At 38.3% G+C, this 26,750-nt stretch overlaps 2 protein-coding genes across 6 annotated transcripts in view; both read right to left on the minus strand.

Annotated features, from left to right (window-relative positions):
- Positions 1 to 4,255: 4,255 nt before the first annotated feature.
- On the minus strand, positions 4,256 to 12,083 carry otx1 (orthodenticle homeobox 1). Its single transcript, XM_077495587.1, has 4 exons — positions 11,738 to 12,083; positions 9,071 to 9,271; positions 7,749 to 7,900; positions 4,256 to 5,690 (listed from the first exon to the last, which is right to left on the minus strand). The coding sequence occupies exons 2-4, from the start codon at positions 9,165 to 9,167 to the stop codon at positions 4,905 to 4,907; spliced, it is 1,035 nt and encodes a 344-aa protein (XP_077351713.1). The 5' UTR covers positions 9,168 to 9,271; positions 11,738 to 12,083; the 3' UTR covers positions 4,256 to 4,904.
- A 2,245-nt stretch (positions 12,084 to 14,328) lies between these two features.
- ehbp1 (EH domain binding protein 1) overlaps positions 14,329 to 26,750 on the minus strand; it is a 103,146-nt gene continuing 90,724 nt past the window's right edge. For all 5 annotated transcript variants that reach the window (XM_077495090.1, XM_077495089.1, XM_077495088.1 and 2 more), the window contains 4 exons: positions 24,032 to 24,131; positions 23,391 to 23,464; positions 15,836 to 15,950; positions 14,329 to 15,073 (listed from right to left, as the gene is read on the minus strand). In XM_077495090.1, coding sequence (XP_077351216.1) covers positions 14,983 to 15,073; positions 15,836 to 15,950; positions 23,391 to 23,464; positions 24,032 to 24,131 — 380 coding nt within the window. In that variant the 3' untranslated portion in view covers positions 14,329 to 14,982. The remainder of the gene's footprint in view (positions 15,074 to 15,835; positions 15,951 to 23,390; positions 23,465 to 24,031; positions 24,132 to 26,750) is intronic.

Genomic DNA, 26,750 nt, shown 5'->3' on the forward strand with positions numbered 1-26,750 from the left:
TGTTTTTTTGTTTTTTTAATGACCATGTATAGTAAGGTGTTTTTTAAAAAAAAGACCATGTATAGTAAGGCGTTAAAAAAAAAAGACCATTGTAAGGTGTTTTAAAAAAAAGACCATGTATAGTAAGGCGTTTAAAAAAAAAAAAAGACCATGTATAGTAAGGCTTTTTTTGTTTGTTTTTTTGTTTTTTTAATGACCATGTATAGTAAGGTGTTTTTTTTTAAAAAAGACCATGTATAGTAAGGCGTTAAAAAAAAAAGACCATTGTAAGGTGTTTTAAAAAAAAGACCATGTATAGTAAGGCGTTTAAAAAAAAAAAAAGACCATGTATAGTAAGGCTTTTTTTGTTTGTTTTTTTGTTTTTTTAATGACCATGTATAGTAAGGTGTTTTTTTAAAAAAAAGACCATGTATAGTAAGGCGTTAAAAAAAAAAGACCATTGTAAGGTGTTTTAAAAAAAAGACCATGTATAGTAAGATGGTTTTTTTTTGTTTTTCTTTATTTTTTTGTTTTTTTAATGACCATGTATAGTAAGGCGTTTAAAGAAAAAAAAAGACCATGTATAGTAAGGCTTTTTTTGTTTGTTTTTTTGTTTTTTTAATGACCATGTATAGTAAGGTGTTTTTTAAAAAAAAGACCATGTATAGTAAGGCGTTAAAAAAAAAAGACCATTGTAAGGTGTTTTAAAAAAAAGACCATGTATAGTAAGGCTTTTTTTGTTTGTTTTTTTGTTTTTTTAATGACCATGTATAGTAAGGTGTTTTTTAAAAAAAAAGACCATGTATAGTAAGGCGTTAAAAAAAAAAGACCATTGTAAGGTGTTTTAAAAAAAAGACCATGTATAGTAAGGCGTTTAAAAAAAAAAAAAGACCATGTATAGTAAGGCTTTTTTTTTGTTTTTTTGTTTTTTTAATGACCATGTATAGTAAGGTGTTTTTTTAAAAAAAAGACCATGTATAGTAAGGCGTTAAAAAAAAAAGACCATTGTAAGGTGTTTTAAAAAAAAGACCATGTATAGTAAGGCGTTTAAAAAAAAAAAAAAAAAAGACCATGTATAGTAAGGTGTTTTTAAAAAAAAAAGACCATGTATAGTAAGGCGTTAAAAAAAAAAGACCATTGTAAGGTGTTTTAAAAAAAAGACCATGTATAGTAAGACGGTTTTTTTTTGTTTTTCTTTATTTTTTTGTTTTTTTAATGACCATGTATAGTAAGGCGTTTAAAAAAAAAAAAAAGACCATGTATAGTAAGGTGTTTAAAAAAAAGACCATGTTTAGTAAGGCGTTTTAAAAAAAAAAGACCATGTATAGTAAGGCGTTTTTTTTTGTTTTTTTAATGACCATGTATAGTAAGGTGTTTAAAAAAAAAAGACCATGTATAGTAAGGCGTTTAAAAAAAAAAAAGACCATGTATAGTAAGGCTTTTTTTGTTTGTTTTTTTGTTTTTTTAATGACCATGTATAGTAAGGTGTTTTTTTTAAAAAAAGACCATGTATAGTAAGGCGTTAAAAAAAAAAGACCATTGTAAGGTGTTTTAAAAAAAAGACCATGTATAGTAAGGCTTTTTTTGTTTGTTTTTTTAATGACCATGTATAGTAAGGTGTTTTTTAAAAAAAAGACCATGTATAGTAAGGCGTTAAAAAAAAAAGACCATTGTAAGGTGTTTTAAAAAAAAGACCATGTATAGTAAGGCTTTTTTTGTTTGTTTTTTTGTTTTTTTAATGACCATGTATAGTAAGGTGTTTTTAAAAAAAAAGACCATGTATAGTAAGGCGTTAAAAAAAAAAGACCATTGTAAGGTGTTTTAAAAAAAAGACCATGTATAGTAAGGCTTTTTTTGTTTGTTTTTTTGTTTTTTTAATGACCATGTATAGTAAGGTGTTTTTTTTAAAAAAGACCATGTATAGTAAGGCGTTAAAAAAAAAAGACCATTGTAAGGTGTTTAAAAAAAAAAAAAGACCATGTATAGTAAGGCTTTTTTTGTTTGTTTTTTTGTTTTTTTAATGACCATGTATAGTAAGGTGTTTTTTTAAAAAAAAAGACCATGTATAGTAAGGCGTTTAAAAAAAAAAAAGACCATGTATAGTAAGGCTTTTTTTGTTTGTTTTTTTGTTTTTTTAATGACCATGTATAGTAAGGTGTTTTTTTAAAAAAAAGACCATGTATAGTAAGGCGTTAAAAAAAAAAGACCATTGTAGGGTGTTTTAAAAAAAAGACCATGTATAGTAAGGCGTTTAAAAAAAAAAAAAAAAAAAAGACCATGTATAGTAAGGTGTTTTTTAAAAAAAAAGACCATGTATAGTAAGGCGTTAAAAAAAAAAAGACCATTGTAAGGTGTTTTAAAAAAAAGACCATGTATAGTAAGACAGGTTTTTTTTGTTTTTCTTTATTTTTTTGTTTTTTTAATGACCATGTATAGTAAGGCGTTTAAAGAAAAAAAAAGACCATGTATAGTAAGGCTTTTTTTTTTTGTTTTTTTGTTTTTTTAATGACCATGTATAGTAAGGTGTTTTTTTAAAAAAAAGACCATGTATAGTAAGGCATTTTTTTGTTTTTGTTTTTTGTTGTTTTTTTAATGACCATGTATAGTAAGGCGTTTTTTTTTGTTTTGTTTTTGTTTTTTTTTTTTGTTTTTTTAATGACCATGTATAGTAGTGGGCGGCACGGTAGTCGAGTGGTTAGCACGTCCGCTTCCCAGTTCTGAGGTCTCCGGTTCGAGTCCAGGCTCGGACCTTCCTGGGTGGAGTTTGCATGTTCTCCCCGTGTCCGCGTGGGTCTTCTCCGGGTACTCCGGTCTCCTCCCACATTCCAAAGACATGCATGGCAGGTTAATTGGGCGCTCCGAATTGTCCCTAGGTGTGGTTGTGAGTGTGGATGGTTGTTCGTCTCTGTGTGCCCTGCGATTGGTTGGCAACCGGTCCAGGGTGTCCCCCGCCTACTGCCCAGAGCCAGCTGAGATAGGCGCCAGCAGCCCCCGCGACCCTTGTGAGGAATAAGCGGTCAAGAAAATGGATGGATGGATGGATGTATAGTAGTAAGGTGTTTAAAAAAAAAAAAAAAAAGACCATGTATAGTAAGGTGTTAAAAAAAAAAAAAAAGACCATGTATAGTAAGGTGTTTAAAAAAAATAAAAAATAAATACCATGTATAGTAAGGCGTTTTAAAAAAAAAAAAAACGTATAGTAAGGCGGGTTTTTTTTGTTTTTTTTTAATGACCATGTATAGTAAGGTGTTTAAAAAAAAACTACAACAAAAAAAAGATGAGTAAATTTTATTTTAAGTTAAACTAAAACAATTCATTTGAATAAAACACAATTAAGGGTGATAGTTTATTGAAGATGCAAATGCTGCTTTTTTATTTTTATTTTATTGACGTACTATGTATACCACGAATAGTCACCGGGGCACCCAATCCTATTTTGCTTGGGGCCCGTGGGGAATGTTGCTATGCCACTGGGCGTATTTTCTCCTCCCTCTTTTTTTAATCCCGCCAAATTGCTGAGTCACGTCACGTTTTTGGCGGGAGCATGTCCCACTTACTGAGAATGTTGACAAACGCATTTCAATCAACTAATCACAAGGCAGCTTCAACATGCATTTTCCCTTAAAGCAGGTAGGGACAGAATTTTTGTTTTTACATTTGACAGTGTATTCATTCATAGATTGGAGAAGAAATTAATATGACTTGAAGGGATCTTTATTGGATGAACATGGATGTGAGGGTGCTCTCGCATTTTTTGGGGGTGGTGGAAATACATTCAACATCATCTCAAGAGAAGTCATTTTGAGGAAGTGAAACATGGGCGCAGTTTGCTCTCCAAAATGATCAGAAGGAGAATTAAAATGTTTTTTTTTTGCTGCCAAGTGCTGCATCAAACATCACCACAAAGCAAAGAAAGATGACGAGGATCAAGTGAGCAGAATCCTTCCTGCGTCTTTACTTTAAATTCCTGCTAAAACATTTTTTTTTTTTTTGTTCAGAATAAATCAAAAGAAACGTATGTATATAAAACTTGGACTTGCTCAGGGGTCAATTTGATCTCTTTGGAAACATTTACATTTTTTTCCTCCGTAATTGTCTTCCTTCCCACTGTGTGTAGTAAAGAGTTGCAAAAAACACCATCTAAAGGAGGTCACTGGAACTGACCCAAATACATATTTACACGCTTTCAGCTCAGACGCTGACTAAAAAACTCCTCTAAAAAGTAAACAAATAAAAATTTCATTTAAAAAAAAAAAAAAGTGGGGGGGGGGGGGGGGGGGGGGGGGGTTTAAGGGATTTTGATAGATATTCCACACGGTTGCTCTGGTTGTCAAAAAAGAAAAACTGCCTTGTTCTCATATTTTTTTCCTCAAGTCCCAATTCTTGAATGGCTCCCAGCGTTCCAGCTCCCAAACGCTCCGGCTCACGAACGTTCAGAAGCAGGAGTGCTCAAACGGCTTCTTGAATTCCATCTTACGATCGATTGTTCGGGAGGCGGAGCATTCGAGAGTCGCAACACTCCGTCTTTCATAATTCGATGTCCGGCGCAGAACATGCTCGGGACCAGAAATTCTTCAACCAAGTGTTCCAGCTCGAGAACATTCAGGAGCCAGAGCACGTCCGTCTCCGAGAATTCCGCGTCCAGAGTGTAAAATGCTCCAGACTCAGAATTCTTGAACTCGGAGTGTTACGACTCCTGAGTGCTCTGGATCAAGAACATTCAAGAGCCGGAGAATTCTGGTTCGAGGAGTTTCGCTCTCCGGCTTCTGGTTCCTACACTCCGGTTCCCAAGCGCTCCATCTCCTGAACGGACATAGCCAAACATGCTCCGGACCCAGAATTCTCAGCGTCAGTGTTCCAGCTCCTGGATGCTCCATCTCCAACCTGCTTTTGTCTGGGGGGGAACAAAAAAAAAAAGTCTGCAATCACAAGACTTGGAACCTCCAGGAGGTCTGGTCTTTATAGTCCAAGCAGTCCGAGGCATTGAAGTTGAGTTTCCAGGACGAGGCGGCCGTCTGCTCTTTGTAATCCAAGCAGTCAGACGAGTTGAAGGCCAGTCCGGATCCGCCGTAGGCCTGATGCGGGTGGTGGTGGTGGTGCGGGTGGTGGTGGTGCGGGTGTCCCGAGGACTGGCCGATATGGTGGTGCGGGTGCGCCGACATGGAGGAGGCGGCCATGGGGCTGAGCTGGTGGTGGTGGGCGGAGTGCATGGGTGTCAGGTAGGAGCCGCAGTCCACGCCTCCAAAGTAGGAGCTGGAAGGGGCCGGGTAGCCCTGGCCGTAGCCCGCCGTCTGGTTGTAGGAGATCGGGTACGAGGTGGCGGCGGCCGACCCCGACATGGAGCGCTGCATGCAGGAGGCGTTGGAGGGCGGGCCGGGCTCGGGGAGCGGGGCGGCCGAGGGGGCGGCGGCCGGGGCAGGGGCATTACCCGGGGAGATGGCGGGACTCCAGATGGATGACACAGTGCTGATGGACGGAGCCGTGCTGCTGCTCAGCGCCGCCGCCGCCGCCGCTGCCGCGTGATTGGACGCCACCGAGGAGGACGAGGACGAACCCGTGCTGGAGACGGCGGGCGGCGTGAACTGGCCGCTGCTCTCCGAGCCCGTGCTCTCTCGGGCTGGCGACGACTTCTTCTTGGGGGGCCGCGCCTTGGTGCCCCCGCCGCTCTGCTGCTGCTGACGACACTTGGCCCGCCGGTTCTTGAACCACACCTGGAAACAGACAGAGGACACCATCTTAACGTACTTCCTGCACGATTCCATGTAATCATGGAATCTTCCTAAATCCAAGAGACCAAAAACGATGTCTTTGGTCTCTTGGAGAAAAGCAAACAGTAGGAGGGGCATAGCTCAGGTGGTAGTGAGTTCGAACCTCAACCCTTGAGTGAGTTGTATTTATTTATTTAATTTTACACTCTTCCTAGTGTAAATATTAGTTTACTCTAAAACTGAGTCTCTTTGGTCCCTATTTAAATAGTCAATTTGACACAACAGAATGTACTGTCTACATTGAGATACTGGTACAGTGGTTCTCAAAATGGGGTCCCAGGACTTACAGGGATCCACAAATAATTGACAGTTGTTCTTAACTGAGAGCCTCAGGTTACTAGAGGGCCACAAAATAATTTATAATAGAGGTGCACTGATTGATCAGCCAGCCGATTTATCAGCCCAATTACCTTAATTTTGGGGATCGATGATTGGCCGATCCTTTCGAAATAATTACTGATCTGTTCCACCGATCTCATCTCCCTCAGAGCTCTAAAAAAAAAAAAATTCACCCATTGTCCTCTGCTGCTGAAATGACTAATCGACATATATATATATATATATATATATATATATATATCATTTTTGTTGGCTGATTAATTTTTCTGCAATGCACGTTTTAATCAAATTGTGAGGACGCTCCAGTAGCGTATACATGACTCAACAACTTGCTCTTCTGGACAGAAATGATAAATACTGTATCCATATCATTTCAACGCAACTTTTTCATCTATCCATTGAGTGTTAAATAGTTTTGTCGACTATGTGCTACACCCCCTTTTGCTTATTTTCTTATAGGTGTTATGGACCGTGAGTCCCCGCTTCAGTTTGTGTGTTAATCCCTGCCTAAGAGCGAGAGTACGAGACGACACGCTGGAGAAAAGTCAGAAATAACCACAACACTTGAATGCAACAAAATTTGTCATCTAGTGAGCGTTTATGTAAACATTTTGGTTGGCCATTTTACTTTTCCTGCATCACATTTTCATTGGGGGCAGAGTTGAGGGTTGTTTTACACATATTAGGATCCTGTATAGCATAAGTGCAGCCCAAGGCATCTTGTGTTAATATGTCACTGGAAAGAAGTCATAATTCACCTCACAAAATCTATCAGAATTTACATCAATTAGATTGTTTAGATTTTACACCTCTTTGTTGGCAATCTACTTTTTTTTTTTTTTTTTTTTTTTTTTAAATCACATGTACATTTTAAAAGTCAAATTGTGCGGGGTTTTTTTTTTATATATAGGTGGCGAGTAGGGTGGAACTCTGGAAATATATCTGAAATAACCACAACACTTCAACGCGGCTGCATCTATTCATTGAGCATTTGAATTTTAATTAACATACATTGTTTTATTCCGTCCAAATTATACCTTGAATCTTTTATTTATTTATTTTACAGGTGGGGCAGTCTATATGAACCCCAAATTAATTTTATTACGTTAAATGGCCATGCAACCTTGTAGGTGGTCCACTCCTGATACGAGTATCAAATCCCTCCATTTGACTGCAGATTATCTCTGGCGAGTCAATAATGGGTTTACATATAATGTGAATAACAATATTAGTTCATTGATAATAGAAGGGGGGGGCGCCAAGTGACGCCATTTTCTATTAAGGTAGACGGGCACCTTTTTTTCGGATTGAAAATGGCGACGCTCAAATAGGTTCTCACAAGTTCACACGTCGCTAATTAAGTCGTAAAAGTCAAGTGTCGACACTTTAACTAAAGTCATTAACAACACTTCCGATTTGGGCCAAAGTGATTTGAAGTGACAACTGCACGTTATTAAACGAGCTCGTAAATCAACACAAAGATCACGTCTGTCGGGCTAATGAATTAGCCTATTAGCTCCAAGCACCTTGATAGCATCTGGTCATTATTTAACCGGCGGTAATTTGGGGCGGAAATTTGGCTTTACAAAAAAGAAAAAAAAAAAGAAAAAAATGTCATCATGGGGCTAATAATGTGAGTGGTTGTCAGGTGTTGGCGCCGACCTGTACGCGGGACTCTGGCAGGTTGATTTTGAGAGCCACCTCCTCCCGCATGAAGATGTCCGGGTAGCGGGTCTTTGCGAACAGAGCCTCCAGGACGTCCAGCTGAGATCGGGTGAATGTCGTCCGCTCGCGACGCTGCTTCCTGGGCGTCGCTAAAGACACAACACAAAGCAAGTCAATATCCTTACAGAAGGAGAACACGAATTTCAAACTAAAATGTCGGCCTATGTATGTCTTTGTCTGTTTTTGTATTTTTTCATTATTAACACTTGTTTTTTTATTTACTTTATTTAAATACAGGCATGTGCTGAGGTCGACGTTACGAGTAGACCAAATTTTACAAACTAGTGAAACTACAAATATTGAAGTTTTTTTTTCTTTTTTTTCTAAGCACTAAATACGAATAATACTAATACTCCATGTAAAAAGGTAGTTTCCTTTTTTTTTTTTTTTTTTTTAATATAAATCAAGCAATTCAATAAAGTTGTTGGCATTATTTGTTCGAACAATTCATGCAATTGTATTATTGTTTGTGAAAGTAACTTTTTAAAATTGGCGTGATATAAATGCAGGACTGTATATACGTGAACTTTTTTTTTTCTCCTTCAAATAAAGGCCCGGGACACAGCCTGAAATCTACCATAAACTAATGGTGAAAATATTACATTATAAATATCTCAAAAGTGTGATTTTTGCTTGAGTATACACTTTAGAATCTTTTTTTCTTTTTAATAGGGACTTATTTTCTAAACTTTTTATAGACAATCACAAGTCTACATTTAAATTAAACTAGTGTTGAAAAATAAATTATTACAGTAAAAAAAAAAAAAAAAAAAAAAAGTTCTTTTGGCTTAATTATCACTTAACAAATAGACTGATAATTGAAGACCCAAGAAAAATAAAGTACGTTAAGGCTTTGTTTCTTAAGTAGATCAGGAATTATACTTTTTTTTTTTTTTTTTTTTTTTTTTTTAAGACTGCACTATATATTTGACTATTTTTCTATTTATTGGCTGCCCTCGGGCCTTCAGTAACAAAGGTCCAGCATGAAAGTGTTTTCATTTGCATGACAAATAAACACGTCATGTTACAAATACAAATAAATGGGGAAGAGGTTTTAACACTATCAATTGAGAACTCAATAAAAATAAGTGAGGCTCAGTTGTTGTACTTCCTGGTTGCATGAAAGTAACACCACACGAGCGGAAAAGTGTTTGCACACGTTTGAATTGTGCACGAGTCCAAAGCCAATTAATATTAATAGTCAGCGCGTGACGTCACTGAGCAAGTGGAACCCGAGGAGCGCGCGCGCGCACGCGTACCCGGGTAGCCCACGGAGGGGTGCAGCAGGTCCATGGCGGCTCCGCTCAGCCCCAGGCCGTTGACGGCGTAGGGAGGCTGCTTGAGGTAGGACATCATGCTACAGGCGCTCACTGCGGCGCCGCCCAGCTCGGCCCACTGGCTCGCCGCTCGGCCCCGGGGATGCTGCAGCTTGGCGGGACGCGAGGGCCCGAGGCGGCTCGCTGCGGGCCCGTCAGAAGAAGAGGAGAGAGAGAGAGAGAGAAAAGAAAAAAACATGTTCACAAACATTCATCCACGCAGACGGCCATTACTGAACATCAAATAAATCGTCAGATCGCACGATCGGTTTGGAAGATGTCGGTTTAAAAGTTGGAATCTCAACAAATGCAGAATCATGTCAAGTCCCTCTGATGTTGAGCATTCGGGACTTTTTGCAGTGGGAAATGTGTCCTAAATGAAGATGTGAATAAGTCAACAAATGGGGGGGCACTCTTAATTTGGGGATGGTATTTTGTAAATTATACGAAACCATGTTATAAGAATAATGCCAAGATGCCTCATAAATTAAAAAAAAAATTAAATATGTGTTGAGTTGTGGATTTTTTATTTATTTATTTATTTATTTTATGACCACGATGTCCCGAGTGAGCTGAATAGTTTAAGGTTGGAATGGTTTGAGAAATGGAGAATGGAGGCTATAATGTGAAATGGATAGCTCTTCAATTGGGGAATTTTATATTGAAATTCGGGAAGATCAAATTTGAAGAAATTTTAAATCAGAAGTCAAACAATATTTAGCTGTCGTTCAATTGATATTAAGGTGTTTTGTATGTGTTGTGGATGGGATATTAAAAGTGACTAAAATTAGCAAATGATGCACATTTTCTCCCATAAAAAAAGAACAAATCCATTTTGCAAAAATAATAATAATAATAATAATAATAATAATAATAATAATAATAGTAAGGTGTGCCACCTAAAAAGTTATGGTGGGTCGACTCTGGCCCCTGGGCGTCAGTTTAGTGCACTTCACATCTAAGTCACATCACATCGACCTGGAAATTCGTCATGGGAATCTAAATTCTAATTAAGATCCTGCACTTAATTTTAATTATAGTTAAATGTAAACGTGCACCTTATTTTTCCCCTGGCAAACTCGCAAACAAAAACGTGCAATTGCAGCTCCCAAAACGTAAAAACATTCATTTTAATCATGTCATCAAACTATGGGATAGAAAGTGATTCATTCTATTTAATACGTTTTAAGTGTGTGTGTAAACAAATCATTGTTTTTGTTTTGTTTTTCACATCTGATTATTTTCTTTTTTTCTGAAAAGAAATTCAATTGTAATTCGGTCAACAAGTGAGCCACATGAATCTATTCGATGCGTGTTCACGCTTGTTTGTTGTCGAATTTTATGAAGTCCTCAGGGGGAAGTAAACGCTAAATAAATATTTGATCATCAAAGATGTCATTTGAAAAATCACGCAATAGTTTTTCCATTATTTGCTCAGAAAAAGAGTCAAAGTATTTGTTTTGGACTATTTTGGGCATCAAATGACGAATTTTCCTGTTGCTTGCTTGGGAGCGTTTACCTTCAATTTGTGTTGAGTTGTCTTGACGAACGAGGACGTGTATTGCGCTCAAAAGCAGACAAGAAAACATCTGCGTGCAAATGAAGACCCCCCCTGTAGACCTCCCATTACAATTTAGCAGCACTCTTATCAGCCAGCAAACAATTGGAAACTATTTCAACAACAATTAACCGATGATTATCATTAGCAGCAACTCAGCTTCCACAATTTAACAGACCACTTAAAAAAAATAAAAAATAAATTGTGCATGGCCCATAAAAGGTCTCCTTTTTTTTTTTTTTTACATGTACGTTTTCGGGTTTTTTTGGTGATGAAATTAACATATTCACATTTTTGTATGACTATTTTTGTAATGGATTTTATTTTTATTTTTTGGCTCAAGGCCCCCGGGGCAAGGCATACATATAAATTAATGTCGGGAGTAAAGAAAATAATAATAATTCTAATTAAAAATTGAATTGAAAAGCCAAAACCCTTTCTCGGTTTGCTTTTTATGATTAAAGGAGATTAAAGATAAGATTAAACTTTTTTTTTTTTTTTTTTTTATAAGTGAGTTATAGGGCCCCCATTTTGTGTAACATGGGCACACAATAAAGTTGGTACTTTTTTTTGTTTTACAGCTTTTTAAAAACACACCACGATATAGATTTAAACTATAATGTTGAATACAAGAACGTAAACATGTTAGCCAAGTAACAATAAAATTAAGGTAAATGGCGAACGATGATAATAATAATGTAAGGGCAAAGTTGCAAAAACAAACGATGGACAAGACCACAATTTGATTGAATGAGCAGAAAAAGTCCTTTTGTGACTTACTTACGATATACACTTCTAAAGACAAAAAAAATACCGTTTTGTTAATTATTTTGAAATGTATGCCTACTTAAAAAACATTAAGAAGCTTTATTTAAAATATATTTGGGTTGCCCAACCCCCCCCCCCAACCCACAAATAACCATTATCTTAAGGCCCGTAACACAGCTTGACTGATAATGCTGAACGAAAACAGTTCAATTATTTTTAGCAAGAGCTTTTATAAGCGTAGTTTTGTCCTGAAGTTAGCGAAAAGTCATCAAACTTGACGTCACCTTGTTTGCGTGTCTCCTTTCTATCTTTCTCCTTCCCAGCAAATGAAATGAATTCAAAGTATCCAGAAGCAGCAACGGGAACGAGGAAGCACAGAAGCCGCCTAAAGTCGCTCTCCTTCGGCCAGAAAAGCGTTCGACATGTCGGCTGACAAAAGCAACGGAAGAGGCTCCGGTTGGGTCTCCGGCGTCGGCGGGTTGTCCGTCGTCCGAGGGCCGAGAAGAGTGTCGCGTGTGCGGGTTGCGGTTGTGATGTGTGCAGGTGATTTGGTGAAGCTAATGGAGGCCTTGCGCCCGCCCCGCTGCTCTAAGAGAACGCTGACACCTGCCGGCCCGCCTCAGACAGCCAATGGGAGGGGCACTTCCGGATGAGGGATGAGCGTAGCGGCCAATAAAAGAGCGGAACGATGCAGGGACCACGCCCACTTCCTCCCTCTCTCTCTCTCTCTCTCTTTAGTTCTCGCTCTCTTCGAAGGGCCTCCTTTGCTTGTTTTCGTTTAAAAATATAATAAAATATAGGATTGCTTAAAACGTAAAAACATCAAATGGTCTAATTTTTTTTTGTTAAAGTATGAGATTTTCCGTCGTATTTTTTATGTTTATTTGACTTTAAAACGAGTTTAAATAAGACAGTTTTATGTTTATTTTCAAGTCTCTTTCTACAGCATTATTTTTTTTTATTTATTTTTTTTACATTTTTGGAAGGATTTAACTTCCAAATGCTTGTGTAGTAATTCAGTTTTATCTTTTGTTTTAAAGTAGCAAATCTGTTTATTTAAAAAAATGTTAAAAAGGAAAAAAAGTGTTAAAAATGTACTAAGATTGTTTGATTGTTTGTTGACTAAAATGTGTCTACACTTATTGTTTTTTTTTTGCTTGCTTTGGAAGTATAAAGCTTATACAGTATAGGATACTTAAACTCTAACATATGCCTGACTTTTTTGTCGTAGGGTTTCACGTCTAAAAATAAACATTAAATTAATCATTTTTGGTGTATTTCACGCAAACACACAACAGAGAGAACGACGAGCACACAACGTTAACACACACATGCACATCAATACACTCGGGCCAGCTTCATGAATATTAATGAGCTCTAATCCCCATTTAGAATTACATTTGAGGACGTAAAGTTGAATAATAAGGGAGCACCTTCGCCGCAAATCACACGCGCGCACACTTGATGGTAAACAGAAATGGGCTATTTCATAGTACAAGAAGAGTAGGAAATGTTTTTGAAATGAGTTAGGAATTATGTTGAAGGCCAAAAAAAAATTGTCTGTTTGTAAAAGAAACGCAAGCAGCATGAAGACCCCTTCTTTATTTGTGTAAATGATGCAAAAGAAACTTGAAAGAAACTAAACTTGCTTGTTTTTTTTCTTGTCATCTATACTACAAGTATCAAGTGACCAGGCATCTTTTTTTTTTTTTTTTTTTTTGTCCCAAAGATTATTTGTCTAATCCCAAATTGTGCTTGAATTCCTTTCTGAGCAGCTAATGCCAGGATTAAGGCGGCCAGGAGGAGGTGGAGGAGGAGGGAAAAGTTGCTCCCTCCATCCCTCCTTCATCCATCTTATACTTCCATAAATCCATCCCCAGGATGGAGCAGAAGCAGTGCAGTGCAAGTGGACCTGGTCTTGGACGTGCATGCATGGGGCCTCGCCTGTCGTGGATGTGCGCGGATGCTTTTTACTCATAGGATTTTTGGATATTTCAATATGGGAGGTAAGGGTTGTTCATACTTTTAAAAAAGAAAAGCATGCGTGGATATTAATTCAGACAAAACTGCATGTTAATGAACAAAAATATTTAAAAAATAATTGTCATTGTGTAATAAGTTATGATGACTAATAGGAAACATTTATACGTCATCCAAATCGACCATCAAAAAGTGCCGCCTCCCATTACACCATCCCATTTTAATTCATCTGTTCGATTAATTTTAATCCCTGATGTGACAAGTGCAATAAAACAAAGTCAAGTGGGGCTGATTAATAATGTGAAAGTTAGAGGAAGAAGAAGAGGAGGAGGATGATGAAGAGAAGAGAGGCGTGCTGTCACTCCTCATTTGCTCGCCTTCCTTTCGAGAGACACGGAGGGAGGGGGAGAGCCGGAGAGGGACGAGGCCGCCGCGCAGCTCCTCCTTGCCGGCTACGCTTTCTCCTGTATGCCGCTGTGGAGCACCGGGGCTTTGGAAGTCGGGAAGACAAAAGATTTTACTTATTTTTTAAGTGGTTTTAATATGAAATGGCGCGATTCATGATTCCACGCATGCTCAGTGGAAGTAAATTAATCGCGTTAAATCCGTGGGGAATTGAACAGCAAGGAAAAAAACTAACCAATTGATCCTCGTGCGCAAAGACTCAATTTTGACAAATGAACAGCAATTTAAAAAAAATCTCAATTCAAAAGAATAAAGTGGTGTTCTAATTATTATTATTATTATTATTTTTAGCAAGGATTTATTAAATGTCTCAACCACCATTTCACCAAAAAAAAGTTGCATTTAAAGTAAGCCACCTTTTATTTCTTACAAAATGAGTAAAAACTAATAGTAAAATTATTACAATGAGGCGAAAAAATATTCTGGATAGTAGAGTATGAAATGTACAAGGACTTTATTGAAGGTTGGTCTTGAAGCCAGTGGAATAAATAAAACTGAATATATGAGAGCTCAGAAGAAGGTGCATGTGGAAGCAAATCTCAATAAATACTATTCAAACATGAATAAAAAGTGAGGGCAGTTTCTCATACAAGCAGCTTATAGGACAATAAATAACACCCCACCTCCCCCCCACTTTGACTGCATGACTCTTTTAGAGGGTAAAAAGACTTGCAAGCTTTTATGATGAAAATATACAAGAATGTTTTGTGGGAAAATGTATTTTTTTGGTAAACTGCTTTCAGGCAAAGATAAAAACAAAATAAAAATAGAAATAATAGCAGTTATGGACAAATTTAAGATATTTTACAGTAAGAAGTTGTTAAGTGAATGAAATAAAAGATACAAACTGTTTTTTCCACCTTTTCTTCTTCTTAAAAAGTCCACCTCCTCACTGTCCATAGTCAGAAATTAAAGACATTTTTTTTTTTTGTACCTGGAACGTTCCCGTTCACATCACGACACCAATAAAAATCCCCTAAAAGTACCGCTTTTAAAGCATGAAATTGTAAAACCGTCAAAAACCGTGACATGGCGCCACACGTGTACAATCGTTTTTGTTCTTGTTGCTCTTGATGATGTGTTGTCACTGAAGGACGCACTTCTCCTCTTTCTTGGCCATCTTGCCTTTGTTCTGCTCCAGCGTCCTCTCCAGGTGCTCGTCCTCCTCCTCAGCCCTGTGGTGGAGACAAAAAAACCCCAAACAAACATATAAAAATGTGCAAAACAGCAGCAAAAACTAAGGTAGGCAGCATCAAAACAACAGGGAACAAAAAAACTGAAGAAACATCTAAAAACTACATCAAAATGACATATTAGCAACAAAAAACAAAAAAAAACTAGAACTATATATATATATATATATATATATATATATATATATATATATATATATATATATGTATTCAAATCGGAAAATTGGCTTTGATTTAGAAGATGTGAGTTAGAGAGACGTATATATTTAAGGTGGGCATTTATTTTTGTTTATCTTTATTAAGTTGCCTGCAACTAATTTCTAAGGCCACATTTGAGGAAGTAATGTCCACTGCGGACATGAGACAAGCAACCATGTTTGATGAAATCATGGCTTCTGGGAATTGTTTATTTAGAATGCCCAAGCAGACTTCCATGCGAGACTATATGTTTACGGTGCTGCAGTTTTGGTTAGCAAAAGAGTCGAAAAGGTTGAAGTTCATGTGTCAATGTTAGCATCTAAACACAGGAATAATTACCATTTCTACATGGGCCGTTGGGTGTTGCTTAATAGGGTGGCATTATTTGAAAGAGGTGTTTATTTTTGGAATTTTTTTTTTTTAGGGGTCAACCACGGGGACCAGGTAACCCAAATTGCCTCCTTGCTTTTTTCCATGTGACAGAGTCATGTCTTAGGAGATGATGATGATGATGATGATGATGATGATGATGATGATGCCACTTACTCCTTCTCCTGGGCGTCCAGATCCCGGACCAGCGCGTCCCGTTTGTTGACCAGAAGAACCAGCTCGTCCAGAAGCAGCTGCTCGCGACGCTTCTGGGCTTCCGTCTTCTGCCAATCTGAGGGCATCAAAAGCAACGACAACAACAGTGACCAACCGTTGACATGCGACACCAGTTTGCCCAAATTTCACAGTTGCAGGCGGCTGAAAAAGCTCTGACATCATCAAAAAGTGGATTCGTTCGGATTTGGCTGCATGAGGACGTTTGGCTAAAGGAAAACTAGCAAGCTGAAATTTTCAAATGTCAAGGAAGTTACTGAACTACTGGCTACATTTCAACTTTTATTTATATTGTCTAATAAGTAATAATTCAATGTATTGTTTCATTGATTAATAATTTAATTAATTTTTCAATGCAATGTTTTTTTTTTCCACAATTTTTTCACTATTTTAATTTTCCTGCTTAATGTGGAACATTAATCTAATCTAATTTTATGTATTATCTAATAGTGAAATTTTTCTTTTGGAATTCTTCTTTGTTATGTTTTCTTCCCGATGTGGAAAATGGGGGCATTTATTTAAAGAAAGGCGTTATTTTGGTCAATTTATTTGCGGACCAATTGTACTTAGATGATGCTCATTTTAGGGACCGTCATCATTTTGTCGAATAGTTTAGAATTTAATTTTTTTCACCTTTTTTTTTCCTAGTATTTTTTAAAATACATTTGATAATGTTTTGATTTTTTTTGTATTATTTTTGCATTTTATCATTTTTTTTTAAACCAAATTTTATTTTTTTTCTAAAATAAAACAAAACAAAACAAACAAACTACGTGTTGTGTATTTTCTTTCAATGTGTAACATATATATATGTATATTTTTTATATATCCTAATTGAAAAAGGGAATCATTTTTTGAAGGGAGGCATTCACTTTTGTCAAATTATTTTTGGCACAAACTGCATCTAGCTGCTGTTAATTTAGGGACGGACATTTTTTGAGGAAATACGGAAGCTTAAAATGACAAAAGAAGTCACTAAAGTCACTACTTTTAAAAAAAATATTTTTTGCTTCTTCAAGTATCAAAAAGTGTTAGGCGGGTGCAAGGAAACTGTTTATATTATTGATGTCATGTAATTGAGCCATCAGTAATAACATGTTGATTCTGTGGCACTTTTGTCAACAACCAAACAAACAAAACTGTGTGGGGAAGGGGCGGAGGGTGCCCACCCCCACCCCATCCCTCCAGGCTCCGGTCTCCAGAGCCTGAACAGGAAGGGGCCCCCAACAGGGTCCCACAGGGGTTCAGGTAGGACCCCCACCCAAATCCCCATCCGCCTGCCCCAGGAGGGGGCGGAGTTCGATATGGGAGGGGGAGGGGTGGGGGGCACATGGGCGCACATCCGCCTCGGGCGGCACACAGAAAAGACCGCGCGCGCCCCACCTTGCCATTCTCATCATTAGAGTCTCTAATTAAAACATTTGATTGGCTCACAAAAATTCCCATTGACAGACAACTTGAACCCCAATGCCATTAATATTTGATGACATATTAATTTGCCAATAAATGAATCCAACACTATTAAAAATAAACATGTTTTTGGTTAATGTTTATACGTATGTGCGTGTGTCCAGAAAGGTCTGAACTCTCTCCTTATTGGTCATCGTCGTCTCTTTGAAGCGGAGCACTGAGCAAAATGAATTCACTTCCAATATTTGTACAACCCACAATCTCTTTCCTCCTCTTGCTCACCTCCGTTTAAAAAATAAATACTCTGGAGGGAGAAATGTAAATCCCACAGCGGTGTTGTACAAATGTTTGTATTGATTTTGCACAGCGGCAGTCGTGTAGCAAGAGATGAAAATTACTTGTGTGAGTGGTCATCCTCAAGTAAACATTATCTCCCACAATCCTCAGCGACTAGGCCGTCCCACAACATGGTGACCCATGTCCACCCCGATTTCATGTCATATGAGTATATGTTTATTTGATGTTGACTCTAGTGAGGGGTCACCCTCTGGAAAATGTGGCCATCCCAAAACACCGTCACAAATGTACATCCCACAGTTTTTACAAATTTATTTTACAAAAACAGGTGCTTATCCTGAGGTAAACGAATCGCACGTTGTTCAGCGACAAAACTGCCCCAACAACGCAAGTGACAAACGTACATCCCACAGTGTTTACTGTCACACGTTCTGTGCGCAGCACATTTTTTATGTATTTGAGGAGTTTTTTGTGTAGCTGAAAACCAGCCACTTAAGAAGAAAAGTGGAGGAGTATTCAGTAATGAACTCCAGGTAGATGTGTCTGCTATCTCCCACAATCCACAGTGACTGCACCATCTAGTTAAAATAACAAGCGTACGTCCCACAGCTTACATTTTATGTTTAAGAAACAATGACGAGAGTAAGCTGCGTAGAAAAAGTGAAGTTGTGTGTAGTTCTCATCCGCTAAATGTGTCTTCTATCCCACAATCCAAAGCAACTAGGCCATCCCACAACATGATGACAAAAGCACGTCCCACAGCATGTTTTCTGTAAATTCTCAAAGTTTTCTGTGTATATAAAAACAGTCGTATAAAAAGAAAAAAGTTTTGTGGCGTTTAGTGTTTGATCTCACAAAAATTCTCAGTAATATAGTCGCCCCCACAACATGGTGGCACAGGAAGTTGAGAAAAAACAACAACAAAAACAAAAATCTTCCCACAAGCACACCGAGGAATGTTGGGAGAGGAAAAAAAAAAATCATCTTCAGAACTCCTCTCAGCCCAAAAGCCAGTGTGCGTGTTTGTGAGGGGGCGATTGGGGTGGGGGCATGGTGCTGTCAATCACACATCTCCAGGTCCCGCCCCCCTCATTAGGAAGGTAAACAATAAAGAGAGGAGATGAGAGACGTGAGCAGAGCGAGGCAGGCTGGGTAAGCAGACACCCGCCAACCAACACAGCACCCGCAGACACTATGCGACCCCTCCTACACATCAACCCCCCATGCAGAGCTTCCACGTAGGGGAAAACCTCGCACACTGCTGGCACGGTGGCAGCATATTCAGATTAAGTCTGGCCGTGCACGCCGCTGGTAACCATGTGAGTCGGCACAAGGCACACAAGAATGCGCTGGTCCAATCCCCGTGAACCCCCCCAGGGCCTGTATGTACAACCCCACCCTCCCAGCCCCCCCAAAACACTTAATGCATTCAGCAGAGAGAAGGGCGCTCCAAACAAGTGAGGAGACGTTGATCTTTGCTTCATAAGAAGCGGCATAACTTGCTTTTTTCTTCTGCCGTTTTGGCGTCTCTCCGCCTGGCAGATGTTGGCCCAAGTCCAGGTGGAAGACAATTACGGGGGGAAAAAAAAATGTCAGTGGTGAAGGAGTAGATGCAAAAGTTTTAGGTTTTGATTTAACACAGTACTGCTGCTTGAAGATGAAATGTACATGGCATGGCAACAGGTCGCATGCTAAGTTTTTTCCAAGACCTGGGAAAGTCAACAAAATGAAGAGAAAAACAAAAACAAAAAAACTTTTTAATGTGCCATTTTTTTGGTTTTATTTAATTTTGTAATTTATGTATTTTTATATAATCTGAAAAAAATATCTTGTGTATAAACAAACAAACAAAAAAAAAAAAAAAAACCTCCCAGAATCTCGGGACATGCATAAAAATATCCCCCCCCCAACAACAATAACTGTATCCAAAAATTCCAGGATAATTTAGGTGAAAGTTAGATAACTCAAAATTTGGAGAATTATAAATACTTAAAATAATAATAATAATAATAATAATAATAATAATAATAATTTTAATTTTTAAAAAAAAGCCAGCGACTTACTTTTTTTTTTTTTGTGGTGTTTATTTACCAAGTTAAACTAAATAAATAAAAATGTAGAACTCTGACAATATTTCCAAATTCTGACAGTCTATAGAAATCTGGTAAAAAAAAACACACCTTTACAGTAAAACAGTATAACTTCATTATTTCTCAATATATCTTCTTGAACCTTTCGTTTTGTTTGCTACTTGGGAAATCCATTCTTCGATTGGCTGACAAGTTTCAGTTTCTTATCCTCCAAGTTCATACAGGCCAAAATTCTGAGGGTTACACGAAAACAAATTTTGTTATCTTTATCTAATCTTTAGCTCTTTTTTTTTTTTTTTTCAAGAGCTGTCGTGCACTTGATTCTGTACCAGCAACACAAATCAGTGCAAAAAGACAACGAAAGAAGACGAGAAGGCGGTAAATCATTTTAGTCTACGAACAAAACACAACAGTTGTCGTTGGCTAAACGTTAGCTGCGTAGCATGAAAACAATCTCATTGCATCACCTGAACACACATAAAATGAAAACGTAGCACCATCCGCCCTGAAAGAGTCGGCGACATCATGAAAAGTCGCCGATGTGATCGCATTCCACAGTGAAGCTAATCAATGGAGGCCAAGGCGCCACCCCCGTTGCCTTACAAAAGCCCAAATAGATTTACAAACTGTTGTGTGAGTGTGTGTGTACGCAGGATAAGCTCCTGCATAGGATTACATATTGATTTTAAACATATATAAAAAAAAAAAAAGCTTATCATATCAAAGCGTAACAGGAAAAACTCTGGGACCCGACTATGCATAAATCCCTTTTAGATGCTGAGAGGGCGCCCGCTTTGCAACACACGCACACACGCACGCACTTCGGCGAGACACACACATACACAAGCATAGGTGTGAATGTGTAAGCAGATAAAGAGGCCATAGTGGATCAATTTTGTGGCGGTGAGATGAGAGCGTGGCATACAGATGGCATTTCCCCGTCTGGCATTGCACCAACACACACACATCACACACGCGCACACAGTTATCAACATCAACAAAATGTGCACTTGCACACCTCCTCAAATATGTCACCCGGCTCACTACATGAGCATTTGCCTGCTTTTTATCATATTTCCTCAAATAATGGCCCCAGCACAAATAGAAGGCAAGCCCCAATTAATACAAATAGACGCCTTCCTTTTTCCCATTACGAAAGTATGTAACAGTATGTATGAAAGTATGTAACAGTATGTATGAAAGTATGTAACAGTATGTGCAATCAACTCAGCTCCACAAACACTATTATACAACAATATTAATATTAAAGGGTCAACTTCTGCTTTGTTGCTAACCAAAAAAGTAGCACATTAAATAGATCCTGCTGTGGTCACTCCACAATGTTGTGTCCGTCAGTGTTGATGTTCTGTGTTTTACCAATTTCCATGCATCAAACCTGATTTTGTTACAAATAGATTAAATATACAAGTGTTTTTAGTTATGAGCGCGGTCACAGAATAAATTAAACTCTTAAGTCAGGTCACAACTATATTATAAAAGCGTGCATTCAAAGGCCTCCACTGTCTGCAGTTGAGTAAATAAACAGTGTCGGCCACTATTTGATGGAATACACTGTTTATCTTTGACAGGTGTGCGTGCGTGCGTGGGGGGTGTTCGTGCAGGTGTATCTCAGCGGTGTGTGGGTGCGTGTGTGTGTGTGATGGACTGGCCAACCAAATCGACAATCACTCTCACGCCTGGCCGTCGCTCAATGGGCCTGACCAAGCACCAAATAAGAGTCACTGATGCACCAAACATGCGCGCGCGCGGGCACGCACACACACGCGCACGCAAACGCACTTGAGTGACGCTTTGGACAAAGCGGCGCGATATCGATAAATAACTAAAACGGAAGCCAGTGTGGTGTGCTCTCTCTCTCTCTCTCTCTCTCTCGCTCCTGCTCGACTATGCATGTCTGCCCCCCCTCCCCTCCGTTGTCGCCCCTCCCCCTCTTGCTCTCGTGCTAATTACAATTGATTTAAGATGGCGCAGGTAGCTTATCAGTGAAATGACAATGGTCGCGTGGAGGCTGGCGAGGGGAGTGGTGGTCAATGTCGAATAGCAAAATCAATTAGCATTGATTGGCCAAAGGTTCATTTTGCCAAAGAGGACGCCGTCGAAGGGGATTAAACTTTCCCCCGGACCCTCCACTTGCCTCCCGACAACTTTGATGCGACACAATGGCGGCCGGGACGCTTAACTCGCTTTGGATAACAAAAAGTGCAGTGCGGATCTGCAATCAGGCATCGGCTAGTCTAGTCTCGGCGGCGGAAGAAACAGATAGCATTGATCAAGTATCAGCAAGTGAAATTCCCTGGCAGGACTGCAGTCTAATCCTCATCCACACAATTAACATCAAGCACATCAAACACAAACAAAACAGAATGGCCAAGTGCACATTTTCACGCACACACAAAAAAAGCGTTCAATTTCTCCATACAAACAGTACTGATAGAATCTGTTGTGTGCACGGTTTGTATGTATTACTGTTCTGGGTATGTTTCAGTCGCAGTTATTTGAAACTTTGGCGTTACAGCAGTGGCTTGAGATGCAAGTTTAATTTGTTCCTTTACCAAAATATCTCAAGTCATCTAATGGGTTTAACCCTTCAGGGGAAAAAAAAAGGGGGGAAAAAGTTTTTTTTTTTTTTTTTTTAAATATGAAAACTTGCACTCTATATTACTGTACTTTATAAAAACATTCAGTAATGGAATAATTAAACAGAATGTAAATATCATGCTTGAACTCACTGGACATTTTGCTGCTGCTCCTTTTGATGTGTATGTGTTGGCCACTTGTGGGTCATGTAATACACATATAAATGCATAAGTCTGTGCTCTTCATAAACTGAAATAATATTCATTGTTCTTTGAAGAGGATAAAGAATATATGCCACTGCTTAAAAAGTTTTAACACTATCAGTCTATTGCGTTTGCCATTATATGTTAGCATAGATAAGAGATAAGAGACTAAAGTAAAGTTATGCACTTATTTTAAATTAAAATAAAGGTCTTTGTTTTATCTTTTGTTAGACAGCAAAATTTGGGAGCGGCAACAAACAGCTCAAGTGTATTTTTTCAACATTTTTTTTTCATTATTTAAAAGGTTAGGCTTATTGTGAAGTGAATTGAGTTCACTGCCACCACACAGTGCTCATATCTCAAATTTCTGCTCGCGAGTCAAACCAAAAAAATAAAACTGTGTGCACTTGTAATGCAATGCACCACCGTAGTATAAAACTAACACTAATTTCAATTAGCCTGTCGTTAATATTTACCAAATAAGCTAGCGGATTTCTGTTATAGACAAAATTGAACATTTTGTTGTTCAAATATAAAATGTTTAATTCTCTTTTACAGTAAACTTCAACTGGCAGAAAAACACTCACGCTTTGCCTCTTATTTGGAGAACTGTGAGCAATAGCGAGAACAAGCACTAAAGGAATATATATAAAAAAAAAAGTGTCTTTTAGAGTTTTGTTTGAATGAATGTAAACGTGTGTGTGTGGGAAGGGCAAACCTACATAAAAATGTATATGGTCTTTCTACATTTCTGCTTTTTACTGAGTGCAGGCGGGTGTAGAACTTATTCATGTTTGACAACATCTATCCTGAACCATCTTTGCATCACTGTGCGTTCCGAGAGGCACCTGAACTTAGCGCGCCAACCCAGCTTTCCATCTGCGCGTGTGTGCGTGTTACCTTCGATGGCCAGCATGGCTCGGAGCTCTCTGTTGAGCAGTTCGAAGCGTCTCTCCAGGTCGTGCTCCTTCTCCCTGCAGGCGGGAGGGAGGAGCAAAGTTCATCAATATGTTAATGACTAAATCATTAAGGCAGGACACCCACATAAATAAACATCGATTGCCACACTCGCCGGAACCTTCTCACATTTTTAATCTAGTGCCGCACACACATGCACGCACCATTCAGTGTGTCTGTGTGTGTGGAATGACATCACGGCAGGTGTGTGTGTGTGTGAGGCACAAATTCAATTCTTTCCTCTTTCAGCCATATTAAAAAATGAGCCCTAATAGAATTTGTCCTTGACGCTCGTCTTTCCCGCACAAAGAGGGACCACAAAGGCCTCATAATAAGCCCTTCTGTCAATTGGCCACTTTAAACGCACCCCCCTCTTTGGTCGTGATATAATGTGATTAGGAATACTTCAATCTCGCCGCTCGCACGCTTCCACATCCTCGTAAATGTGTGTGGGGACCAGCTGAGCACTCACACACACACACATCTACAGTATACATACACAGACAGCAGCAGCAATATAATGTGCACATTTCTATTGATGTCATGTCAATCAATGAGAGCGTAAGTACGCGACGTGAACGTACAGCAGAGAGAGTTGGTTCTGTCTCCGGATGAGGGCGTTCTTCTTGTTGACCAGCATGAACCACTCCTGCATCATGGCCTCCTCCTCCTCCTTGTTGTTGCCTGCAATTGAATACAAGACACGCACACAAAAAACACACGTTAGAAATACAAAATCATGGTGTAAGGTTTCAGTGCATGCTACATTTTTTTTTCACCTAATGCTAAGCAACAATACTATTATATTTTGTTAGGAATTAAAAAAAAAACAACCTTTTATTTATTCCATACAGATGAAAAACAGTAAGATGTGCAAATAATCACATCCGTCTCAGTTTATAGTTCACTTACAGTACAACTTGCATGTATGTACAAGTAGATAGAGTTACCAAACTGGTTTAATTGTGGGGGGGTAGGACAGACATCCAAGCTTGTCATCTAATAATTGTGCTTTCGTAAGTAATTCATTTTAAAGATTAATAGTTTGATAGCTAATACAAATACATAAAATAAAAAACACAAACCAATTTTTAAACAAGGCTATCATCATAGCACATCATCATTTCAAGATATATATATATATATATATATATATATATATATATATATATATATATATACATATATATAATATATATTTTTGGGGTGTTGTTGCAATATGCATAAAATATGCAAATGCTTTTTTGAAAATCTTCACCTTTGCTTATAGGCCCATAAAAACCAATGTGTTTAAAAATAATTTTAATTTATGCATATTTTACACTGCATATATTAGGTTAAAATTAAGCAAATAAGGCCATTAAATTTTTGAGAAAAAAGTGCCATTAAAAAGCAGTGAAAGGTAAAGTCAAACTTTACCAGGTATTCAATTAAATGTGATTATAATGGTTTAGCGTTTATTGCTTTAAAAAAAAAAAGTCAAAATAGTATTAGTGTCAAAATGTGTAAAAATAATTTAACTTTTAACTAAGGATTTCTGTTTATACACTGACAAAATCAAACAAAATAGAATCAAACCAAAAAATAAAATAACAAACAAGATTAAATATTGTATGTTGCTGTCACAGTTACTTAAGACATATTTGTTTCAAGATAATATTTGTTACCTGGCTGTCAGTTTTATAGACTTCTTACAACAATACTTATCTATACCACATTCATGAAGAGATATGATCCATTTTCGTTAAATATTATGAGCTTCAGGGTCTTTTTATTTTTTTTTATTTTTTTTTTAGTAACAGTACCCACCTGCAGAGTTTTATTTAATTTTAGGTCAGCAAATTCTACCACACTTGTAGTCCGCATGTGGCCCACAAGCCGCAGGTTGCATACCCAGTGATTTAAACAGCGTGTATGAAGCTGACAAACAATATGAGAGAGGCCATTTTATTATAGATATCAATATTTGTCATACTTTGTCACAAATAATAAAGACGCTGGCTTTTCAGGGGTGACACAAAAGCCGTGTGTGTACTTTGGCACTGGTCTGATGTCATTCCATTACGGACGGCAGGCAATGAAAGCGACGCAGCGTCGGGACTTAGCGCTGTGGTGGATTACTGTAGTCAACTTTCAAACGGACGCCGGCAGCGGGATAAAGGCGGGTCAGTGTGCCGCCTGCGAGTCCAATAAAACAAGCAAATAATCACGGCAAATATTAAGCTCCTGTGACATTGTGGCGGCCTCCGAGAGGACCACCACGGGGGATTAGAAATATATTTCTCCCACACAACGCCTGCCAAGCAGAAGCTGCTTTTTATTTGAGGGAGGAGGTGAGGAAAGGAGGAGGCGGAGCGAGACAAACGGTCAATTTGAGGATGTTGGCTGGAGACCTCAGATGAAACCCAAAACAGTGACTTAGTGTTTTTATTGATTAACCATGTTATTATAGTGTACTATAAGCTAATTATAATTTACTTCCATATGCAACACACACAAAACAGAGTGGATATAAAAAGTCTACACACCCCTGTTCAAATGCCAAGTTTTGGTGACAGAAAAATTTGTCCAAGATTAATCATTACATGTTTTACCTTACAACATGTTTACCATTAATGTGATCTATAACTTGTACAATTCAATTGAAAAAAAATATTTTCAAGAAAGGAAGTAAACATAGGAGATTTTAAAGTGTCTGACTATCCTGTGCATTCATAGCAGCTCCCATGGGGCCATTTTGTTGTGTTTTCAGCCTTATTTCTCAGCTCAAGGAAATTTAGTGCCATGTTTGATCAAGAAAATGGACGACTGATGGCCAGTTAACACTGCTAACATGGTGGTTGCGATGGCAAGAAGCGCACAAAGATACCATCACATGCAGTCTCACACACATATACACACAAGATATAAGCGATACACGCAAGGCAACACGGCGCCTATCTGATTGCCTCGTTGTTTGGCGAGTGGATTCAGTGACAGGAACAAGCGCCCTCGGTTAGGGAGGCTGTCCTAGCCGGTTAGCTTAGCAGCTCTCGCTAGCTGCTTGGCGAACTCAACAGAAAGAAAAAGAGCCTGCAACACTAAAATGTTATTATGATAAACATATTGGAAAAAAAAGAGAGAAGACAGCCTGAGGTGGTTTAATGATTTGGCTGAATGATGTCATGCCAAATTAGGAACTGGAAAAAAAACACCAAATTCAACGCATCATCATGCTAACAACATAAACAAAAGGGGCCCAAAGTGCAAATGTACAAGACATTAATTTTCATTTTATACTGTACGAACTTTAATTTCCACTTT

The sequence above is a fragment of the Festucalex cinctus genome, chromosome 14, assembly GCF_051991245.1.
Source record: "Festucalex cinctus isolate MCC-2025b chromosome 14, RoL_Fcin_1.0, whole genome shotgun sequence".
Classification (NCBI taxonomy): domain Eukaryota; kingdom Metazoa; phylum Chordata; class Actinopteri; order Syngnathiformes; family Syngnathidae; genus Festucalex; species Festucalex cinctus.

Excerpts from the sequence above, each read along its gene's own strand:
- otx1 (XM_077495587.1), bottom strand. The coding sequence starts at position 9,167 with ATGATGTCCTACCTCAAGCAGCCTCCCTACGCCGTCAACGGCCTGGGG. Across the intron at positions 7,901-9,070 it reads CCCCTCCGTGGGCTACCCGG|CGACGCCCAGGAAGCAGCGT; the intron begins GTACGCGTGCGC and ends TTGTGTCTTTAG. Across the intron at positions 5,691-7,748 it reads TGCCAGAGTCCCGCGTACAG|GTGTGGTTCAAGAACCGGCG; the intron begins GTCGGCGCCAAC and ends GTCTGTTTCCAG.